General features: G+C 54.7%; 1 protein-coding gene across 8 annotated transcripts in view; it reads left to right on the top strand.

Annotated features, from left to right (window-relative positions):
- SPTB (spectrin beta, erythrocytic) overlaps positions 1-22652 on the top strand; it is a 136507-nt gene that overhangs the window by 45671 nt on the left and 68184 nt on the right. For 6 of the 8 annotated variants that reach the window (XM_037899293.2, XM_037899292.2, XM_037899289.2 and 3 more), the window contains exons 2-13: positions 1655-1852; positions 7362-7513; positions 8853-9026; positions 10367-10458; positions 11013-11093; positions 11492-11607; positions 12539-12651; positions 16298-16485; positions 17360-17477; positions 18764-18922; positions 20885-21187; positions 21799-21949. In XM_037899293.2, coding sequence (XP_037755221.1) covers positions 1705-1852; positions 7362-7513; positions 8853-9026; positions 10367-10458; positions 11013-11093; positions 11492-11607; positions 12539-12651; positions 16298-16485; positions 17360-17477; positions 18764-18922; positions 20885-21187; positions 21799-21949 — 1795 coding nt within the window. In that variant the 5' untranslated portion in view covers positions 1655-1704. Of the gene's footprint in view, positions 1-1650; positions 1853-3101; positions 3139-7361; positions 7514-8852; positions 9027-10366; positions 10459-11012; positions 11094-11491; positions 11608-12538; positions 12652-16297; positions 16486-17359; positions 17478-18763; positions 18923-20884; positions 21188-21798; positions 21950-22652 lie in introns of those variants that run through there. The other 2 variants (XM_037899290.2, XM_037899295.2) reach the window with 2 other exon arrangements.

Here is a 22652-nt window from a genome sequence, read left to right as displayed (position 1 = left end):
CTTTGGGTTTCCTACAAGAGAAAGAGATTAGTCCTTGTCTTTGCAAACAAAGCGCCTTTGGCCAGGATAGGCTTGTTAGGGAAGGTAACAAGTGATTGAGTGACTTTTTGGTGTAGGACAACTGCCCATTCTGCAGGTATCTAGCCAGGCTTCAGGAAGGGGGCAGGACTGGGACAGTCACACCAGCAGGGTCTTGGCTTCTGTAAAAAATGAAAGCTGTTTCCCGTAACTCTCTTTCTGTTTCACAGGGACTTTCTGAGGGAGCTGCCAACCTGGTCGGGAATGTTCAACAAAATGTTTTTTCCATGGAAAATGCACTTTCCGTAAAAAATTTATGGAATTTTACCAAATTTTTATGGATTTTTACCAATTTTGGGGGGAATTTTTTCAAATTTTACCTAAAATTTTTTATTTTTTTTTCCCACTGGGGAAAAAAGAAACCTAAAGAAAATTTTTCAGTTTGGGTCAATTCGACATTAATCTACGTCTGCCTGAGCTCCTGTGTGGCCTCATGGGAGTTATAGTTCGGTGCCTCATGCCTTCACTCTCCTCTATGGGCCTGGCTGGACTACATCTCCCATGAGGCACTGCGGCAGCTCAGTGGGCGCTGATTCTCACAGAACCAAGCCAAAATATGCTGATCTGAAGTGCAGACACAAAACATTTCACACCGAACTTTTTTTGGAACTTTCCATTGTTTTGATATGTCAACTTTTCCTCCTGATTCAGGACAAAACAATATTGGAATTTCCCTGAGGCCAGGCTTTCTGGCCAGCTGGGATAACACAGTGATGTACAAATGCCAGTGGTATTTCGAAGGTGGCACGGTGTTTACCACTACTCCTTTAGCTGTATTGCTAGGGTGATGTAGGCCCGGATTCAAGAGAGCATTTAAGCACAGGCTTAAAATCAAACCTATGCTTGTCTTATTAAAATTAGTGGAATTTAAGCAGTTATCTGAAGTGAAGCAACTGGGTTGCCAACCTGAAGCTTTCAAAAATCAGGAATCAGGCCTGGAATAGTGTGAGACGGGTTTACAAAATCTGGAGATTTTAACCAAAAGTAATTCTTTAGGTCATGTTTTACAGCTTTTCTCTGCAACCAGGAGAGCTAGAAATATACTTTAAAAAAAGTTAAAGGTGAAATTCTTGCCTTATCATAGGACTCCTGAAGTTGTGGCCTAAATATACAGTGAGGATCGGCAACCCCGAGTAGGTTTTCAAGCGCTTTTCTGAATCAAGGTCTTAGTGTCCAGATAATATTCCTAACACTCATTTCTCCAGTTGGACAGGCACTGCTGTGTCACTTTCACTCAGTTCAGTGACAGGTTATTGGCATGACTCGTGATACAAGTGTCAAGTGTTGTCCCAGCGTGAGTCTCCGCAGAGTTGTAGGCACAAGCAGATGGGGCTTCTTGTGACTTACGTCTCCACCTTCTGGGCACAGTGGCTTGAGTGCCTTCAGCTCGGCTGGGCTGCCCTACTGCTGGGGCTGCTGCAATATTTCATGAAGTGCCAGAGCTTGGGGCAGAAACTGGTGCCAGGGGCCATCACGGCGCATCTCCCCTGAACGAGCCGGGTGCGTGGGAGGCGGCTCGTCAGTTTCCCCCGAGCGTCCCAGGGAGATGCTGATGCTCCCATGTGCTTTCCTGCAGGGGCCCTTTCCCCGTAACAGAAGCCAGAGCAGCTGTGGCAGGCCCAGAACATGACCTCCACCCCTGACTATGATCACTTGGAGATTCAGCAGCAGTACAGCCGGATCAACGCGCGCTGGGAAGCCTCGGACGATGAGCTGGACAATGACAACAGCTCTGCAAGGCTCTTCGAGAGATCCCGCATCAAAGCTCTGGCAGGTACCACGCTTAACTCCTCAGGGCGCTGGGTAGCACCGTCTCCCCTCGGGGGCGCAGCACCTCCTGGATGGAGCCCTTCTGGGCCTCTTCTTTGCTGAACCTTCGGAGGCCCTGATTCAGGAAAACACTTATGCACGGGCTTAACTTTGAGTAGTCCCATTGACTTAAAAACTAAGCACATGCTTTGCTGGCGAGAGGATGCTTTGCTGAGTCAGGGCCCCAGTAACGCAGCGGACGGGGTCTGGGCGGGGTGCAGTAGAACAGATCCCCTGAGCCCAGCACAGGGGACAGTCAGGGTTTCCCTTGGGTAGAAGAACTCTGGGGGCCTGGGACAGGGCCGGCCCACAACATTTTGGCACCTGCGGCGGAGAGCTCCAATGACGCCCCCATGCCCCCTCGCTTGGGCCCAAACTTTGAAACTCTGGGTCCTAGTGGCACCCCCCAAACAGTCTGGCACCTGAGGTGGCTGCCTCAGCTCGCCTCATGGTAAGGCCAGCCCTGGCCTAGGAGCTCTTCAATAAGTGGAGCACATGCCACCCCTGGGGTTGGATGGTCAGTCACTGGCTGTTTGAACTAAACTCTGCCCTAAGGGTGCTGGAAACTCACTGGGGTGGCATGTAGCTGTCTGTAAGGCTCAAAGAATCTGCCTGGGTCTCTGGGGCTGAGGAGTAACACAGACATAGGCGCCAACTCTGTGGGTGCTGCAAAAAAAAAAGTGGGTGCTCGGCACCCACCAGCCACAGCTGTTCAGCAGCCCCACCAATCAGCTGTTTGGCAGGTGGCGGGAGGTGGGAGGCTCTTGGAGGGAAGGGGGCGGAGCGGGGTGGACAGAGGCGGAGCGAGGGCGGGGCTTCAGGAGACAGGATTGAGAGGGCGGGGCCTCAGGGTGGAGCAGGGGTGGAGAACTCACCGGCAAAAATACAAGTCAGCGCCTGTGAACTCAGACACATGGCCAGATAGACACAGAACTGTTCGGAGAAGATCCCAGATCAGGGCTGGCCAGTCGGGACTGGGGCTGACCACCAGACAAGCCAAAACCCTACAATATTCTTCTGTCCTTTCTGGGCCTTTATATCTTCCAGATGAAGACTCGGCCCAGCCCTCCCCTCCTCTCCCCTGTGGACACAGCTAGGTCCCCCTCCCAATATTTCCCAATATTTCCCCCACCCCTCAGCCACTCTTTGCCTCTTCCTCCTAGCTGCCTCTGCCCTCCAGCAATTGAACCCCTCCGTGCCTGGTGCCCGCCCGGCAGACCTGGCAGGGAATGGGAGTCGGGGGTAAAGCTGGTGAGAAACGACAAAGTTTTTGTTCCTTTTTTCCCTTTCCACTGAAAATTTCAACCTTTCATCAGAAACCCCCAAATTCTGGGCCCAAATCATTTTGATTTTGGTGCTTCTGTTTTCTGGACAAACCTTGGCCATTTTCGGCAGGGAGCTGACGCTTTTCGGAAACCGTTCAGTCAAAGATCCCAGGCGTCTGTTGAAAACCAGCCGCAATGGAAAAATGCTGTCTGCCCTTTGTTGTGACCTTCGGCTTTCCCTGGGCGCCTTGGCTGAGCTGTCCAGGGCACCTTTACTGGGCGAACAATGCAGAGACTTGCAGGGGGCCTCGTTAATAATGAACCTAGCCTTTATCTAGCACGTCTCATCAGTAGATTTCAAAGCACCTGACAAAGGAGGTTGGGATCATTATCCCTCTTTCTCAAATGGTGAAACTGAGGCACAAAGCAGGCAAGGGACTTGCCCAAGGTTACCCAGCAGGCCAGCAACAGAGCCAAGAATGGTGCTCACTGTACATTTATAAACAGAGTCTCAGAAAAGCATTTCTCCCCTCCCTCAGCTACTAGGAGCCCGGGTCAGGCATCTGTGTTTCCTGGAATCCCTTTGCACCCTGCTGTTGCTGTCTCAGGGAGAGATGCAGAGCCTTGATGACAAACTGCATCCCAAATCTAAGGCCTCAGTTCTGTGCAGGGAATTGTTCACTCTTCCAGGGCTCAGAGGAGGGCGGAGAGTCATCAGGCAGTCAGCCATAGCGCTCTGCTCCTGCGCTGCCCGGCCCCAGAGTTTAGAGCAGCTAAGGGGGGGGCTCTAAGCTACGCCACTGGCAGGATGCCTGTAGGGGGCTCTGTGCATGTGGAGAATGGTGTGTCGGAGTGCCTGTCTGCCACCTCGTCACCACACAGCAGCCCCCTGCCAGGCCCGTGCAAGCAGCGCAAAGCCTGTGGAGGGGAGTATCCAACACGACACGTCTCCCTCTGCAGAGCAATTAGATAAGGTGTGTCAGGAGCCGCCTGCATCCAACTGCAATTCACATGTGGGAAATGACCAGTGCGCTGGTTTCCTGGCCCAGCCTGGAGGGAGCCTGACACCCTGAAGTCCTGATGGTGGCTGATGAGAACCACTTCCGTGACGCTTTTCCCAGCTCAGGGCTCCCACTACCCTCCTATCCCCTAGCTCCTGCCTTCACACCCATTCATGGTGGAAATTCTTTAAAGTGATGAATTATTATATAAAATAATATATAAAATATATAAAATAGTTTAATTTTGTTCTTCCAATATACCGGGCTCCCGTCTGCCGCTGTGGCTCAGGAGAAGCAGCCTGTAACAGGGCGGCCCCCTCCCACGCACCCCATTCCGGCTTTGCAGTGCCCTGCCTCAGTTTCCCCATTTGCTTAGGGGAGAGCGCCACATCACATGCATGATAATGAAACTGCACCCCAGGAGGGGAGTGTTCTAGTTAGGCCTCACACACACCGGCCCTCCAGGGCCCAACCCCAGCTCAGTGTCTCTTTTCTTGAGTCAGGAGCTCCAAGTTGCAGTCCAGGTCCCACCGTTTCTTTACTGCCTGCAGCTGTTAGCTCAGCCCAGCTGCCGCTGTCCGGCCCAGCACTCCCAGCTGGACCAGTACTGGCTCCCACAGGAGCTCCTTATAAGTGCCACCCCAAGGCAGGAGGGCTGGGGCAGGATGAACTGCACAGGGCTGGGTGCCCCTAGGCCCCCTGGCCCGTGAAGGAACCAGCCACCCTGGCACAGCATCTGCGTGTAGCGTTTTCCCCGGAAACTCCGTGTAACTCTGTTTCCCGCCGCAGAGATGCCCTCTGTGCGTGCGGCGTTGGTCACCGCGGCCCTGGGCTCTGCTGGCGCTTTCATTTTAATGTGTGGGGCCAAGTGGAGGAGGGGAAAACCCCACCCCCAACAGCATTTTCTTAGTAGGGAAGGATGGAGTGAGCCCGCCAGCAAGGCTGGCTGCCCGCGTGTCTTTCAGTCTGTTCGTGCAGCAGCCAGTGGAGTGGAGGCTTGGTCCCCGGGGCCACCTCGGGCCCTGCGCTAATTGAAACAGTAATGGAAGGGAAAAGAAAGCGGCTTCTCTGTGCTGTTATTACTCACTCCCCCCTCCTAGCTTTGTGCTGCAGCCCATCGCTGTCGCTAAGGAGCAATGAGACTGTTGAAGGCGGAAAGAGCGCGGCCAGCTGCAAAGGCAAAATGCACTTCCCCACCGCAGCCACAAAGCGCTCCCTGGCACACCCCAGAGCTGGGCGCAGTGCAAATGCAGCGGGGTGCATGGAGAGGAAGGGGGGTAGAGACACAGGTACACGCTCGCCATGAGGTTCTGGCTGGCTAAGCTGCAGCCTCGATGGAGCGTCAGAGAAACCATATCCAGTGCAGGAAGAAGCCCTGCGCTGCACCAGGTGCTGGGGGCGGGGGAGGGAATTCTTAACAGTGTTTAATATTACTAATAATAACTTGAATTGCCACAGGCAGCACTGCAGTCCCATTGCACTAGGCACTCTACAAACACTGGGGCAGATGGGAATTTTTCCATCATGTGCCAGCAATGCCCCTCTGCCATGTACATTGGTCAACTGGACAGTCTCTACGTAAAAGAATAAATGGACACAAATCAGACGTCAAGAATTATAACATTCAAAAACCAGTCAGAGAACACTTCAATCTCTTTGGTCACTTGATTACAGACCTAAATGTGGCAATTCTTCAACAAAAAAACTTCAAAAACAGACTCCAACGAGAGACTGCTGAATTGGAATTAATTTGCAAACTGGATACAATTAATTTAGGCTTGAATAGAGACTGGGAGTGGATGGGTCATTACACAAAGTAAAACTATTTCCCCATGTTTATTCCCCCCTCCACCCCACACTGTTCCCCAGATGTTCTTGTCAACTGCTGGAAATGGCCCACCTTGATTATCACTACAAAAGGTTCCCCCCCTCCCCCCGCTTTCCTGCTGGTAATAGCTCACCTTACCTGATCACTCTCGTTACAGTGTGTATGGTAACACCCATTGTTTCATGTTCTCTGTGTATATAAATCTCCCCATTGTATTTTCCACTGAATGCATCTGATGAAGTAAGCTGTAGCTCACGAAAGCTTATGCTCAAATAAATTTGTTAGTCTCTAAGGTGCCACAAGTCCTCCTTTTCTTTTTGCTTTTTTCATGGAAAGTTGTGTTTTGGACTAAAGTTTTTTTTTTTTTTTTTTGCAAAAAGTTCTACTTTCTAAGGAGAGTGTTCATTTTTCATCAAAAAACTGAATGGTGAAAACCTGAGATATTTTAATGCAGAAATGTTACAACGGTGCCTTGTAGGATTTGTAGTTCGGGTGCCTCATGTCCCTATTCTCTTCTGTGGGCTGGGCTCCCAGCTGGACTACATCTCCCATAATGCACCATGGCCAGGGACTCCCATGATGCATCACTTTCATTCTCCATGAGGGGGGACCAGCGTGCATCTTGGGAGATGTAGTCTGAGCAGGTAGCCTGGACGACAGGGTACCTGAACAACTGCTCCTGGGAAGCAGCATGCTGCATTTACAAAATTGGAATGTTTTGGTTTTTAGCCAGCATTTTTTGGTATTTGAATTTTTACAGAAAAATCAAAAATTTCCTTGCTAAGGTTAAGCGGTTACTTAATCGCTGCCTGTAAGTAACTAAACGAGGAACAGAAATGTGGTAATGGGCTCTTCAATTTACCAAACAAAGGCCTAACATGATTCAGTGGCTGGAAGTTGAAACAAGACAAATTCAGTCTGGAAATAAGGTAAATGTTTAACAGTGAGGGTAATTTACTGGAACAATTTATCCAGGGTTGTGGTGGGTTCTCCGTTACTGGCAATGTTTAAATCAAGACTGGATGTTTTGCTAAAAGCTCTGCTCTAGGGATTATTTGGGGGCAGGTCTCTGGCCTGTGTTATCCAGGAGGTCCGATGAGATTATCACAATGGTCCCTTCTGGCCTTGGAATGTAGGAATCTATGAAGTGTGGTGTATCATGGCCCCAGTTCAGGGAAGCATTGAAGCACAAGCTCCATGCATAGGTTCTGAGCACGTTCTTCAAGCTAAGCGCATGCCTATGTGCTCTCCTGAATGGGAATGCATGCCTGAACCAGGGCCCAGGTCCGCGGGGCTCGGGGCAGTTGTTTCTCTGCTCCCTGTTCTGGGGTGCTGGTGCGGGACTCTGCAGTGGGGCGGTGGGCCTTTCTCCCGTTGCAGATGAGCGGGAAGCCGTGCAGAAGAAAACCTTCACCAAGTGGGTGAACTCACACCTCGCTCGCATGACCTGCCGCATTTCCGATCTGTACATGGACCTCCGAGACGGGCGGATGCTGATCAAGCTCTTGGAAGTGCTTTCGGGAGAGCCCCTGGTGAGTTCCGTTCCTTCTTCCCCTCTGCTGGGCTGTGTGACACAGGTCGCACCTACTGTGCCGAGCCTTTCCTCTGTTGTCAAAAGAGGCAGTGTTGAAAGGTGGCCGTCTCAGAGGGCGCAGCAGAGCCGGTCTGGAAACGCTTTGCTTTGCTGCGGAGAACTTCGACATCTCAGTGGAAAACCACAAGCAGAAATATTTGGATTCGGAAACACCGCTGCAGTGCCATGTGGGAGTTGTAGTCCAGGTGCCCCACGCTCCCCTTCTCTCCTATGTTCCAGGCTCCGCGGTGGGACTTCATCCCGAGGATGCACCTTCGTCTCCCGTTTTGGGGTGGGGAGGCAGTGCATCATGGGAGTCCCTGTCTGTGGGAATCTAGGCCTGGGTGGAAACGACCAGCGGCTCCATCTGTCAATGGTGGAGCGTTCCATGGCCTCTGAGAGATGGGGTGGGGAGGATTCTCCACCCGGGGATCCATGGACAAATGCCTGCCCCACAAAAGCCACCCTCAAGCTGGCCCCTTGCGAGCAGCCTGAGCAGAGCGGCCAAGGAGTGGCGAGCAGGAGTGCAGGTGGTCGGTGCGTGTGAACGTGCCCTGGAAAACATTCTCTCCTGGGCTGTGTGTGCCCAGCCCTGGCCTGGCTGCAGCTTCCAGCGCCGGGCTTGCTGCTTTAAACTCTCTGGGCCAGAGTCCCTGCTGCAGCTACAGGGGAAGGTGGCGGAATGCCCCCTTGCGCGGCCCCACATGTGGCTCCATGCTGATTTGGCCCCAAAGGCTGCTTGAGCCAACTCTGGCCGCCAGTATTTGTCCCTGGTGGGAATAGCCAGAGGGCAGAGGAGTCCGGGCGCAGGCCCCTCCCATACGTCACCATCTGAGCTGGTGGGGGGGTTGAGGTGAGTGCTCTGCCCCATCCAGGATCCTCCCTCAGGACTGGGGCGGGTGCTGCTTTGCACCTTCAGTGTGGCTGGCCGCACCTCCTCAGCCCAGGATCAGGCCCACTGTCCATAGGCAGAAGGCCCTATAGATCTGGGCTGAATCCCTTTGTTCAAAGTCTGAGGTGCATACGAGGACGGCGGGGGAGGGCTCCAGGCTGCAGGGAAGGGGGTGACCGAGGCGTGGGTGCAATACATTCTCCAAGCCGCCTGGGAAGCGTGAGTTCTGACGGGAACGGGGCAGGGAGGGCTGCGCCAGCCTGTTTCCTCTGCCCACCCGGGTTAGTTTCTAGGCTCTGTATCACACTGGCGTCTGCGCGCTCCAGCCGGCTGGGGGGCACCGTTGCACCAGGCCTGGTGGCTGCGTGCACCCTGGGTGACTGGCTCATCATCTGTCGTCCCCCAGCCCAAGCCCACCAAGGGGCGGATGCGCATCCACTGCCTGGAGAACGTGGACAAGGCGCTGCAGTTCCTCAAGGAGAAGCACGTGCACCTGGAGAACATGGGCTCCCACGACATTGTGGACGGCAACCACCGACTGGTGCTGGGCCTCATCTGGACCATCATCCTCCGCTTCCAGGTAGGCCTGGCTCTGAGCCCAGCTGGGGAGCGGGGCCGTGGGCACATCCCCGGCTATAGCTTTTGGTGGCCAGGCTGTGCTGTGTGCAGGGAGCCAGGGGCACAGAATGAGGGGTGCTAGGCACCCGTTTACTCCCTTGTGCCAGCTCCCCGTTTCAGAGAGGGAAGCGGCCTTCGCAGAACTGCCTCCCCATGCCCGTCCCTTGTAGATGGACACAAGTGGGAGGGAGGGCAGCTGGGAGGCAGGAGCTGTGGAAGCTTCCTAAAAGTGGGGGGGCCACTGGCACCTGAAACATGGCCCCACCCTCGTGTTGCCCCGTCCCCCTGAGGCCCCGCCCCTGCGCCGCCCCTTCCCCCTGAGGCCCCGCCCTTGCTCTGCCCCTTCCCATAAGGCCCCGCCTCCTACTCACTCATCGCCCCCCCCCATTCGCCCTTTCGGCTGGTAAAAAGTGCGTTGGGGGGGGGCACAGGCCTTCCCTGTTCCGGTGCCCCTGCTGGGAGGGAACCTCGTCTCCCATCCTGTGAAAACTTTCAAGATTTCAGGAATTTTTCCCATCCCAAATCGGGGCAAAAAGTCCAAATTTTGACAATTTTCACAAACCGAAAAGCCAAAAAATGGCCCTGAACCAAAACCGTCAACACGTTTTGTTTCCATTTGGACCGTTTTCAGTGAAACAGAAAGGTTTTGTGCACTGTCACTAGCTCTGAGTTTCCAAACAAAACGTCCTTTCGAGCCACAAATTCGAAACCTCTCAAATGTTGATATGGGACCCAAGCTGTTTCCCAATTTGTTTTTCTTTTCTTAAATGTGTTTTTGAGTTGAGAAATTCATCACCTCCCTCCAGCCCGTCCTTGCAAGATGGTTCAGTTTTGCTGGATCAGCATTTTTTTGACAAAAAATTCCAATTGTTTTGTTAGGAAATTGCTGCCCAGGGCTGCCCCCGCGCCGGCACAGCAGGGGCGTACACTGCACCCGATGTGGGGCTGGCTCAGGGGGCCAGGCTGAGTCGCCGTCTGCTTGCTGAGCTGCTCCCGGGGCAGAGCCCTGGTAGAGCCCTTGAGGAGCAGGGAGGGCGGGCGGGAGGCAGACAGAAAGTGATGTCTGTAAGGGGTGCCGGGCAGAAGGGAGAGCTGGCTTCCCAGCCCTGGGGCGCTCGGGACACAAAAGTCTTCTGCCTCTGCCGGCCTTTCCTGGCGATTTCAGATCCCAGGACCTCCCGAGTAGCTGGGCACATATGAACCTAAGACAGCTAGACAGCTCCTCCCTTGGGGGAGGCCCCTGTGCCGTATCCCGGCGGTAGGCTCGGGTTCATTCTAGAATGCTTTTTGTTCTTCTCTCAGATCGAAGACATCATCGTGCAGACTCCGGAAGGCCGCGAGACACGCTCTGCCAAGGAAGCGCTGCTGCTCTGGTGTCAGATGAAGACCGCGGGGTACGAGCCAGCTAATACTAGGAGCTAACAAACGTCCCCATCCCAGCATCAACAGAAGCAGACCAGTCACACGAGTCTGGCTTACGGGATCCAGTGTTTTCCAGTCCAGGCTGTTGAATCAGAGCTCCATCTGGAGTTCCTACAATCTAATGGGCACACTAATCCGAATTGGCACCAGCAGGGGGGGTATATGTCTCTCGAATGGTCTAGTGGCCCTCTGGCTTGCTAGGCGCGTCTGGCCTTGCAAGAAGTTCCTGGCAGCGTAAGAAGTACATGGTATCTGGGTCTAGTGCTGAAAAAGATGGTAAGGCTGGGATCTCCCACGTGGCCCCCTCTGGGATTCAGGCTCCTGGCTCCCCTTTGCTTTTGTAGGTTCTTCTGCATTTCCATGCACGTATCTGAGACAGCACTCTGGCCCTGCTTCCCACAGCCTGTGCGTCCATACAGCACAGGGGGGCAGGCCAAACACCCATCTAGACCTGCCTTTCTAGTAGCCACACCCAGCGCAGTGCTTGGGCCGGAGGGTGACGCCATGTTTCCTCTTTGTCATGCAGCTATCCCCACGTTAATGTGACCAACTTCACCTCCAGCTGGAAGGACGGCCTGGCCTTCAATGCCCTGATCCACAAGCACAGGTAAGAGCCCCATCACCACCCTAGCTAGCTGCTCTCCCCTCACCAACCCCTTTCCCCGTCATTAGGGTGGGCTCCGGGGCTAGGATGGCCCAGTGGTTTGTGCACTGCACTTGTCTTGAGAGACCTGGATTCAGTTCTCTGCTTTGCCCCACATTTGCTGGGTGACCTCGAGCAAGTCACTTAGGCCCCGTGCCTCGGTTTCCCTTGTGCCCCCTGGGGATAATAGCCCGGCTGCCGAGGAGATGTGTTAGGGACTGTGAGGCACCCAGATACTGCAGTGCTGGGGGCTGGAGAAGGACCCAGAGAGCTGCCAGGCTGTCAGCTTTGAAAGTGCCTTGCCACACGTCGTTTCATTCCACTCACCTAGTGCGGACCTTAAAGTTCCTCTGCACTATCAGGTCCGACTTGATCGACTTTAAGAACCTGGAGCATTCGAACGCCCGGCACAACTTGGAGCATGCCTTCAGCGTGGCAGAGCGGCAGCTGGGCATCACCCAGCTCCTCGACCCGGAAGGTAAGGGCCCCCTGGCTCCCATGTACACCCCGTCCCGCCCCCCGAGGTTACTGCAATGCACTCGGCTCTGTCTCACCCTGCCCTCGCACAGGGTCGGAGCTGCATGGCACAGCTTAGCGCCAAATATTAAAGGCCACCTTAAAAATTAAACAATGCCTTAGCTATGTGTCAAGTGCACCGCCCCACATCTGCAAGTTCCTGTGATGCTAGGGAGGAAGTGTGGCCTAGTGGATAGAATACTGGACTGGGTCTTTGGGTTCTATTCCTGGGACTGGTGGGTGACCTGGGGCAAGTCATGGCCCCGCTGTGCCTCGGTTTCCCCATTTGTAAAAAAAATGGGGCTGGTGCTCCAGCCTGCCTTTGGAAGGTGCTTTGGGCTCTACAGAGGACACGTGCTAGACAAGAGCCGGGTGCCATTGTTAGTTTGTAATCGTTGTATGAATGTTCTGCACAGGGCGCATGAGTGCTTCTTTTAAAAGCTGCAGCCTGCCGGCGCGCTGTAAGTTTCCCGGTTGGCCTTTTTAGAACAAGTTTAAACCCAAGACGAAGTCAGTGGGCTTCCCAGAAAGGATCACTTTTGGTGAAATCTTTTATCAGAACAATGGCAGGAATTTCATGTTTACCACAATCCTGGGTTTCAGGGAAAGGAGACCTTGCAACGGTGTTTTCGAGAGAGGTTTTGCTTTTGAAAACGGGCCCCTTTCAGATGCTGTGCCATGGAATGTTCTCAGGGTTGTTTTAACTCGCTTTGCATCTGCCATCGCGTGTGGGTGACTCCATCCCAGCGGGATGCTCAGGCACACACGACTGGGGATGACGGTTTAGAGTTAGGGCTCGGTATCGGTGTATCACAAGGATACTGCTCACGATTTTAAGCCAGCACTTTTGTCCCAGAGTCCTTCACTGCTTTCTTGCCTTCTCTGCTTTGCAGATGTCTTCACGGAGAACCCCGATGAGAAATCCATCATCACCTATGTGGTGGCCTTTTACCACTACTTCTCCAAGATGAAGGTTCTGGCGGTGGAAGGGAAACGGGTTGGCAAGGTGAGCTCGGAGCCCTTACATAAGAACATAAGAACGGCCATACTGGGTCAGACCAAAGGTCCATCCAGCCCAGTGTCCTGTCTGCCGACAGTGGCCAATGCCAGGTGCCCCAGAGGTAATGATCAAGTGATCTTTCTCCTGCCATCCATCTCCACCCTCTGACAATCGGAGGCTAGGGACACCATTCCTTACCCATCCTGGCTAATAGCCATTAATGGACTTAACGTCCATGAATTTATCCAGTTCTCTTTTAAACCCTGTTATGGCCCTGGCCTTCACAAGCTCCTCAGGCAAGGAGTTCCATAGGCTGACTGTGACTGTGTGAAGAACTTCTTTTTCTTTGTGTTAAGCCTGCTGCCCATTAATTTCATTGGGTGGCCTCTAGTTCGTATATTATGGGAACAAGTAAATAACTTTTCCTTATTCACTTTCTCCACACCACTCATGATTTTATATACCTCTATCATAACGCCCCTTAGTCTCCTCTTTTCCAAGCTAAAAAGTCCTAGCCTCTTTAATCTCTCCTCATATGGGACCTGATCCAAACCCCTACTCATTTTAGTTGCCCTTCTCTGAACTTTTTCTAATGCCAGTGTATCTTTTTTGAGATGAGGAGACCACATCTGTACGCAGTATTCAAGATGTGGGCGTACCATGGATTTATATAAGGGGGCAATAAGATATTCTCCGTCTTATTCTCTATCCCTTTCTTAATGATTCCTAACATCCTGTTCGCTTTTTTGACTGCCGCTGCACACTGCGTGGACGTCTTCAGAGAACTATCCACGATGACTCCAAGATCTCTTTCCTGATTTGTCGTAGCTAAATTAGCCCCCATCATACTGTATGTATAGTTGGGGTTATTTTTTCCGAAGTGCATTACTTTACATTTATCCACATTAAATTTCATTTGCCATTTTGTTGCCCAATCACTTAGTTTGGTGAGATCTTTTTGAAGTTCTTCACAGTCTGCTTTGGTCTTAACTATCTTGAGCAGTTTAGTATCGTCTGCAGACTTTGCCCCCTCACTGTTTACCCCTTTCTCCAGACCATTTATGAATAAGTTGAATTGGATTGGTCCTAGGACTGACCCTTGGGGAACACCACTAGTTACCCCTCTCCATTCTGAAAATTTACCATTTATTCCTACCCTTTGTTCCCTGTCTTTTAACCAGTTCTCAGTCCATGAAAGGATCTTCCCTCTTATCCCAGACAACTTAATTTTCGTAAGAGTCTTTGGTGAGGGACCTTGTCAAAGGCTTTCTGGAAATCTAAGGTCACTATGTCCACTGGATCGCCCTTGTCCACATGTTTGTTGACCCCTTCCAAGAACTCTAATAGATTAGTAAGACATGATCTCCCTTTACAGAAACCATGTTGACTTTTGCCCAACAATTTATGTTCTTCTATGTGTCTGACAATTTTATTCTTTACATTGTTTCAACTAATTTTCCTGGTACTGACGTTAGTCTGTAATTGCCGGGATCACCTCTAGAGCCCTTTTTAAATATTTGCGTTACATTAGCTATCTTCCAGTCACTGGGTAGAGAAGCTGATTTAAAGGACAGGTTACTTACAAACCATAATTAACAGTTCCGCAATTTCACATTTGGTTTGAGCCTTCTCTTGTGCCATGACCTTCCAGTTCTTCTTTTCAGACTTCACTGAGCTGAAAGCCATTATGTAAGTTCACAGAAAATATATAAAATATGCCCAAGCAACGGAAACCAAGCAGACCCTACCAAAACATAGCTCTGGAGAGCTGTATCACAGCACCTCCTCCACAGGGATCTCCCGGGCCTGCTCCGATTTAGATCAGAGACATGTCACGGTCCATTCTTTGGTGTAGTCCTTAATTCAAAGGGCCAGGTCCCCAGCTGGTGTGAATTGGCTCCTTTGGAGTCAGTGGGTGCACGCCAGCTGAAGGTCTAGCCCAAGACGTTGATACAAAGCAGTGTATGCCAAAGTGTGGTACACACGAGCTCTTGCGTCTTCTAAGGGTTGTACAAATCGGTACTTATAGGGCATGAACCAGCTGCCTCTTAATCTCCTCTTGGATAAGCCAGCAGAGGCTCCTCTCGCTAGCAGGAGGCAGAAAGGCAGAAAGCGAGCCCATAGCAGGGTGTGGAATCTAGATAAATCCGGGCTAGAAAGAAAGTGCAAATTCTTAACAGGGAGGGGAGTTAAGCAATGGAAAATCAGAAAAAGAAAAATGGCTCTCCCGATCCCAAAGGACCAAGTCCCAGACCCAGGTCAATATACAAGTCGGATCTTACCCACAAATCATGTTGTTGCCAATCCTTTAGAATCTAAAATCTAAAGGTTTATTCATGAAAAGAAAGAAATACAGATGAGAGCTAGAATTGGTGAAATGGAATCAATTACATACAGTAAGGGCAGAGTTCTTGGTTCAGGCTTGTAGCAGTGATAGAATAAACTGCAGGTTCAAATCAGGTCTCTGGAGAACATCCACAGATGGGATGGGTCATTCAGTCCTTCGTTCAGAGCGTCAGTATAGCAAAGTTCCTCCAGAGGTAAGAAGCAGCATTGACGACAAGATGGAGGAGATGCAGCTGCCTTTTATAGTCCTTTTGCCACATGGCTTGTGCTTCCTTTGTTCCAAATACAAGCCACCCAGCACATGGCATGGAAAAACCTTAGAGTTCTGTCCAGAGGCAGGTCCCTGCATACCTTGCTGAGTCACAAGGGGTATCTGCCTTCTCTCAATGGGTCGATTGTATCGCTGATGGTCCTTAGTGGGCCATCAAGCTGGCTAGGCAGTGCTGATGCCAACTTGTTTGGGATGTCACTCAGAAACATAGCACAAGTTTGAAATACAGACAATATAGAGCCAATACTTATAACTTTAAATACAAAAATGATACATGCATACAGATAGCATAATCATAACCAGCACATCATAACCTTGTCATAGACACCTTATGGGACGTCTTTTGTACAAGATTTGGTGCCACTATATGACCTTGGTTGCAACAGTGATCTCTACGGTCACAGTTCATGTCAATAACGTCACACCCGCCAACAGCACTTTCCATCCCCCTCATCTTGGAGCCCCCAGGACCCTAACTCAGTCGCTTCTCCCGGCTTTGGAAGCCAAGGGGTTAGGATGGGGCCTGGCCAGGAAACACCAATTCCCTTTCGTGAGAAAGGTCCCGGTTTCGGCATTTGTTTATATTCTACAGCAGCACAACATCTAGCCCCTTCGGCAAGGGCACGAGAAAACGAAAGGGAGCAAGAAAGAGAGAGACAGACAGACAGACAGCCCCAGCCCAGCCCAGCAGGCCCTGGTGGTCAGGGCTCTGGCCTGGGATGTGGGGGACCCCACCCAGCCCAGCACAGCCTGGTGGTCAGGGCTCTGACCTGGGATGTGGGGGGCTCAGCCCTGGCCCAGCACAGCCTAGTGGTCAGGGCTCTGGCCTGGGATGTGGGGGGCCCAGCCCCAGCCCAGCCCGGCCTGGTGGTCAGGGCTCTGGCCTGGGATGTTGGGGGGCCAGCGGTAGCCCAATTCAGCATGGCCCGGTGGTTCCCCAGTGTACCCTCCCTGGGCACATGCACCCAGAGAGGGTCCCTTCATGCAGGAGCACAGACGCTGCCAGTGTTCATTTTTCTCCTCTGCTTGTCAAAGGTGATGGATCACTTGATGGAGACGGAGAGGATGATTGAGAGGTACGGAGGGCTGGCCTCTGACTTGCTAACCTGGATCGAGCAAACCATCACCGTTCTCAACAGCCGCAAGTTTGCCAACTCCCTGATGGGGGTACAGCAGCAGCTGCAGTGTTTCAGCACCTACCGCACCGTGGAAAAGCCCCCCAAGTAAGCAGCTCCTGGGTTATGGAGCCAGCTCTGCTGTACTTGCCGTCACTGCTGTCTTTAAAGTGTTCTTCATCCATCCCGCTCAATGAGCTGTACAAAGGAGGTAGCCTTATCTCCACGGTCCAGGTGGGGAAACTGAGGCACTGAGCAGCCATGACCCCCCCCAAGGTTGCCGCACAGGTTGTTGGCAGAGCTGGGAATCAAACCCAGCTCTACTTGACTCCCACGCCAGTGCCCTGCCCACTAGACCACGCTGCCTCTCTTAATAATGATTCTTGACTGAAACGAAGTCCAAAGCAGTGGTTCTCAACCTTTATGGGCTCAGGATCCATTTGTAACTGTTTATGGCCTGTTATGATCCAGTAAAATAGTCTGGGGGTGGAGGCTGTGGGGTGGTTTTGGTCACATCCCGCCCTCCAGGGGCGTCAGGGTTTGGGTCTTGCCCGGCACTCACCCCACAGTGACGGCTCCTGCAGCTCCTGTGCTGTGGGGCTGGCTGGGCTTGCGTCTCCGCTCCAGGTATTACCACCTCTTCTCTGCACCTGATCCAGTTTGCATTCATCTTTCTTGAGCCTGGGTGACTAGAACTGGTCACACCATTCCAGAGGAGGCCCTACCAATGCCTCGCATAGTGGTACATTAGCTGTTTCCTGTGGAAACACATGTAAGTTCACCCCATAATCACCCAGATGGTCTGCCTTCTGGCTTGCCTGGCCCTGAGCCCTGATCAGCCCGCCTGTTACTGACGCCAGATGCCATAAGCGCCGTGGGGACTGAGCTGCCAGGGGCACGAATTTGGAACATGCTGTCCCTCGGTGATGGCATGAAAGGGACTGGCTCGGTCCGCCCATAATCTCTTCCTTTCACCACGCAGGTTCCAGGAGAAGGGGAATCTCGAGGTTCTGCTCTTCACCATCCAGTCCCGGATGCGAGCTAACAATCAGAAAGCATACACCCCTCATGAAGGGAGACTCGTGTCCGACATCAACCGGGTACCTGGCACTCCTGCTTCCCACTAGCATGGGGGGTTTAGGGTGGGGGTTCATGGTCACTTAAGGGACGGCTGCACTGCAGAGGAGTGACTGCAGCTTGTGGTGACGTTCTCCAGCCATAGGTGCTGACTCCGTGGCTGCTCCAGAGCTGGAGCACCCATGGGGAAAAATTGGTGGGTGCTCTGCACTCACCGGCAGCCAAGCTCCCTGCCCCACCACCCCAGCTCACCTCACCTCCACCTCCGCCTCCTCCCCTAAGCGCTGTGTCCCTGCTTCTCCTCCCAGCACTTGCCGCTGCAAAACAGCTGTTTTGCAGTGTAACAAGCTGTGGGAGGGAGGGGGGAGGAGCGGGAATGCGGTGCACTCAGGGGAGGAGGCGGGGAAGAGGCGGGACAGGGGTAGGGATTTGGGGAAGGAGTCCAATAGGGGCAGGGAGGGGGCGGAGTTGGGGCAGGGACTTTGGGGAAGGAGTAGGAATGGGGGTGGGGCAGGGTGGAGTTGGGGCAGGGCCGGAGCCAGGAGGGTCGAGCACCCACCGGTGCCAGGAGAAGTTGGCACCTATGTCCCCAGCCAGCTTTGATCTAGCAAATAGCAGCGGAGGAGTGGCAGTATAGGCTGGCCTGGGTGAGGACACACAGCCCATGCTGCTTCCCTGCCGTCTGCACCCAAGCTAGCTAGATGCAAGCTACACATGAGTTCTGATTGCAGCGTAGACAGGCCCTGAGACGCAGTCCAGAATGGGTGGGGGGCCTCCCTCCATGTTGTCCTCGCTTGCTGGCCACACTCTTTGGCTGTACTCCGCTTTGGATGCCCGTTTTGCAGCTCGCCCATTGCCCCCGGTTGTCGCTGTACACCCACGGGGAAGGGCCAGCTGGCATTGCATGCAGCAGAGCACTTAGCCCCCTGCTCAGGACGGGCGCTGCGAGCTCACATTGAAGCCAGGGGGACTTAAACCGGCGCTTAACATTACGCGTGTGCTTCCCTGGATTTCCTTAGGGCTCAGCGATCGTTTCCCAGGTAAATACAGAGATACAGTATAGATTTCAGTGCGGCTACAAGGGAGGGGAGATCTCGCCACCCGGGGCCTGCTGGCACTTTGCTGAAGCAGCAAGATGCCTGTGGGGCCAAAGGCCATTGGGGGAGACAGCCAGCAGGGGAGCAGAACGCTTTCTGGCTGGTGCTGCAATGGGCCATCTGTAGGGACCGTTATTAGCCCTTTCTGGGCCTGCCAGCTGGTTTCGCATGCCCGGTGGCACCTCACTCTTTCCTGTGATGCCTCTGGGCAGGCCTGGGAATGGCTGGAGAAGGCGGAGCACGAGCGGGAGCTGGCCCTGAGGAACGAGCTTATTCGGCAGGAGAAGCTGGAGCAGCTGGCCAGGCGCTTCGACCGCAAGGCGGCCATGCGGGAGACGTGGCTGAGCGAAAACCAGCGCCTGCTGGCCCAGGTATGGGGCACGGGCTGTGGGTGGGGAGACACAGCATGCCAACCCTCCCGGTTTCACCGGGAGTCTCCCAGAATCAGGCCCTGTCTTCCAGAGGCTACTGCAGCCAGACTGGGAGATTTTGGGCACTAACAGTCCGGCAGCACAGTGGGACGAAGGCAGGCTCCCTGCCCGCCCTGGCCCTGTGCCACTCCCGGAAGCAGCCAGCACCAACCCTGCGGCCTGAGGGGGAGGGGGTCTCTGCGGGCTGCCCCCGCCCCAAGCACCAACTCCACAGCTTCCACTGACCAGGAATTGCCGCCAATGGGAGCTGCGGGGGGTGGTGCCTGCGGGCAGGGGTGGCGCACAGAGACTCCCTGGTCCCGCCACCTAGGAGCCGCTGCCAGAGGGATGTGCCAGTCATTTTCAGGAACCGCCCAAGGTAAGTGCCGCCCCCCTCACCTCCTCCCACACCCCAACCCCCTGCCCCAGCCCAGAGCCTGCACCCCTCACCCAAAATCCCTGCCAGAGGCTGACCCTGCACCCCCTCCTGCACTCCAAACTCAGCCTGTAGCCCCCTCCCACACCAAACTCCCTCCCAGACCCCGACCCCTCACCCGCTCCTGCACCCAAACTCCCTCCCAGAGCCTGCACCCCAACCCCCTGCCCCAGGCTCAACCCGGAGCCACCTCCTACACTCCAAATCCCTTGGCCCCAGCCCAGAGCCCGCACCCCCCTCCCGCACCTCAACCCCCTGCCTCAGCCTGGTGAAAGAGAGTGAAGGTGGGGAAGAGTGAGCAAGGGAGGGATGGGGGGGCTGGAGTGAGCAGGAGCGGGGCCTCAGAGAAGGGGCGTGGCATGGGCGGGGCCTTGAGGAAGGGGCAGGGCAGGGGCAGGGCAAGTGTGTTTGGGATTGTGCCATTAGACAGCTGGCAACCCTACACAGTAGGCCAGACCTGCGGCTGCCGTACTCTGAAGGCGGTGGGGTTTTGCTGATCTGCAGCACCCTGTGGGGGAAGGTGGGGAGGGGGTGCACTGTGACCCTCAGCGACTGCGTGGCAGTGAGCACAGAGCTCCGGAGGCCGTCTGTGCAGAGCTGCTCTTCCAAGCAGAGCGTCGCTTTACCCCACTTCTCCTCACGACCCTGCCTCCGCCCTTTGTCCTGCGAGCAGCGCCCGGCTCCACTAAGGGCTGGCTCCAGCTGCTGCTGCGCATGTCCCAGCCGGGACTGACCCAGGGTCCTCCGAAGCGAACCGCAAGCGCAGTTACAGTGGGAGCTAAAGCTCTGTAACTGGGCTGGAACATCATCTCCTCGGTGGATCCAGCCCGGGGAGGGACCTGGATCTAGAGCCAGGCAATTATTTTGTACAAAGCCCTTTTGGGAGAAAAATGCAGATTTGGCGGGTGGAAACGTTTCACCACGGCATGGCGGTTTTGCCACATTCTCAACACATTTAAAAAAAAATCTGGAAGAATTGAACCTTTTGATTTTCTGGTTCTAAACGACCTTTGGTCTTCATATTTTCTTTAATTTATATTTAAAAACAATAAAACCATGTTTAAAAGTAGTCCAAATTGAAATGAAGCGTTGAGAAAAAACATCATTTTCGGTGCAGCCTAAAACAATTCCCTCCCCCGCGCCGGGCCGAGTTTTCAGAATTGCTGGCAAAAGGAGAAGTCCGTTGTCTGCCCAGCTGTGCAGGTGACACATCCTCCCCCGTGGGTTCCACCCAGACCCCGCTCCCCCTTGGAGCACGGGCCCCTTGCTCTCTGCGCTGCACACGGATACGTAAGGGCAGGGGTGTGGCCTGGGGGCACGTTTGGTGCCTGTTCACGCTCCTGCTGGAGAGAAGTGCAGCACCTGGACTCCTGACCGGTGGGGTTTGGAGACTCCGTTCCCATTAATGGCGTTGGGAAGCCCACGCCCCGCTCTCTGTGGCACGGCTGCGGGGGGGGCTGCGTCTGACCAGGGCTGTTTCTGGACAGGATAATTTCGGCTGCGACCTGCCGGCGGTGGAGGCTGCCAAGAAGAAGCATGAGGCCATCGAGACGGACACGGCAGCCTACAAGGAGCGGGTGCAGGCCATCGAGGAGGTGGCCCGGGAGCTGGAGACGGAGAACTACCACGACATCAAGCGCGTCAAGGCCCGGAAGGACAACATCCTGCGGCTGTGGGACTACCTGCTGGAGCTGCTCCGCGCCCGGCGCCAGCGGCTCGAGATGAACCTGACGCTGCAGCAGCTCTTCCAGGACATGCTGCACGGCATCAAATGGATGGACGAGATGAAGGTGAGGCAGGGGCTGAGCAACGCCAAGGGCGGGACTGGAGCCTGCTACCCATGGGGCCAGTGGCCTAAGTTCCTTGTAAGCTGCGCGACGGAGCGGCTGCTGCCAGGGAGAGATGCCTCTCACCCGGCCCCAAGCTGCTGCGGCTAGAGAGGGCTGCGGGGGAGTCCTCTCTTCCCACTGCAGCCCCGGGGCAGCGTGCACCCCCAAACTGCTCCCTCCCGGCCCCACCCCAGAGCCCGCACCCCCAGCCAGAGCCCTCATCCCCCCACACTCTAACCCTCTGCCCTAGCTCTGAGCCCCCTCCCGCACCCCAAACTCCTCATCCCCAGCGCCTTATGAGCAAGGGGCAGGACTATTATCGCCCCCTTGGGGGAAACTGAAGCATCCGGGGGTTCCGTGCCCAAGGGCACACAGCAAGTCAGTGAAAGAACAGGGAGCAGAGCCCAAGTCTCTAGAGCAGGGGTCTGGGAACCTCAACAGCCAAGCAGGCCCCGTGGCATGGGCACAGCATGCTGCAGGCGAGGGCCGGGGAAAGGAAACGTAGCTTCTCTTTCGTGTTGTCAAAACCAGGGTAAATGATTAGCCCTGCCCTCTCGCCCTGCTCTGCGTAGGCGCGGCTCTTGTCGCCCGAGTTCGGCAAGCACCTGCTGGAAGCGGAGGACCTGCTGCAGAAGCACAAGCTGCTGGAAGCTGACATGGCCCTCCAGGCGGAGAAGGTGCACGCCGTGAGCGCGGCGGCCCTTGCGTTTGCCAACGGCGACGGTAGGTGGAAGTGGTGAGCGACGCATCTCATGCCTGCGGGGCCGGCTGCGGGGGGCGAGGCTGGGAGAGAGCCCATCAAAGGGACCCCTCTGCTGGCCCGTTGTCACACTCTCACTTCTCCTCAACCCTGCCCCATGCCAGCCCTCGGCTTGTTCTGCCTTTCCCTGGGTGCCTCGACTTTTGTCTCCGGTGAGGAGGTGCAGGTCCCAGGGCCGAAAGCCGGCTGTGTTCTTACTTCCCCAGGGCAGGCCAGTGCATCGAAAACTCACCAGGCCAGAGGGAGCACGGCGAGTGGGAGAGGGCCTGGAACTAGGGAGACTGGGTTCAGCACCTGGCTTTGCCGCGGGCTGCATGATGTCGGCACGGCACTTAGGGTGTGTCTACACTGTAGCTGGGAGGTGGGATTCCCAACTCCGTCAGCGCACTGGCCCTGCAGGTGGCGGCTATCGGCACCCTAGCCCTGCAGGAGGCCAGCCATCAGGGCGCGCTAGCCCTGCGGGCGGGCTGGGGGGGGCGGCCGTCGGGGCGCGCTGGCCCTGTGGGGGGGGGGGGGGGTGGCCGTCGTCGTGCCAGTTTTGCTCAAGCTAGCACCTAAAAACAGCAGTGTGGCTTGGAGGGGATGCGGGGTGGGGGAGGCAGGAAGGGTCTCCCCCCCAGATTTGCTGCTTGGCTTGTACTGAGCATGCTCACGCAGACTGAGCAT

The sequence above is a fragment of the Chelonia mydas genome, chromosome 6 (assembly GCF_015237465.2).
Source record: "Chelonia mydas isolate rCheMyd1 chromosome 6, rCheMyd1.pri.v2, whole genome shotgun sequence".
Classification (NCBI taxonomy): Eukaryota; Metazoa; Chordata; order Testudines; family Cheloniidae; genus Chelonia; species Chelonia mydas.
This window is presented reverse-complemented; position numbering and strand designations above follow the sequence as displayed.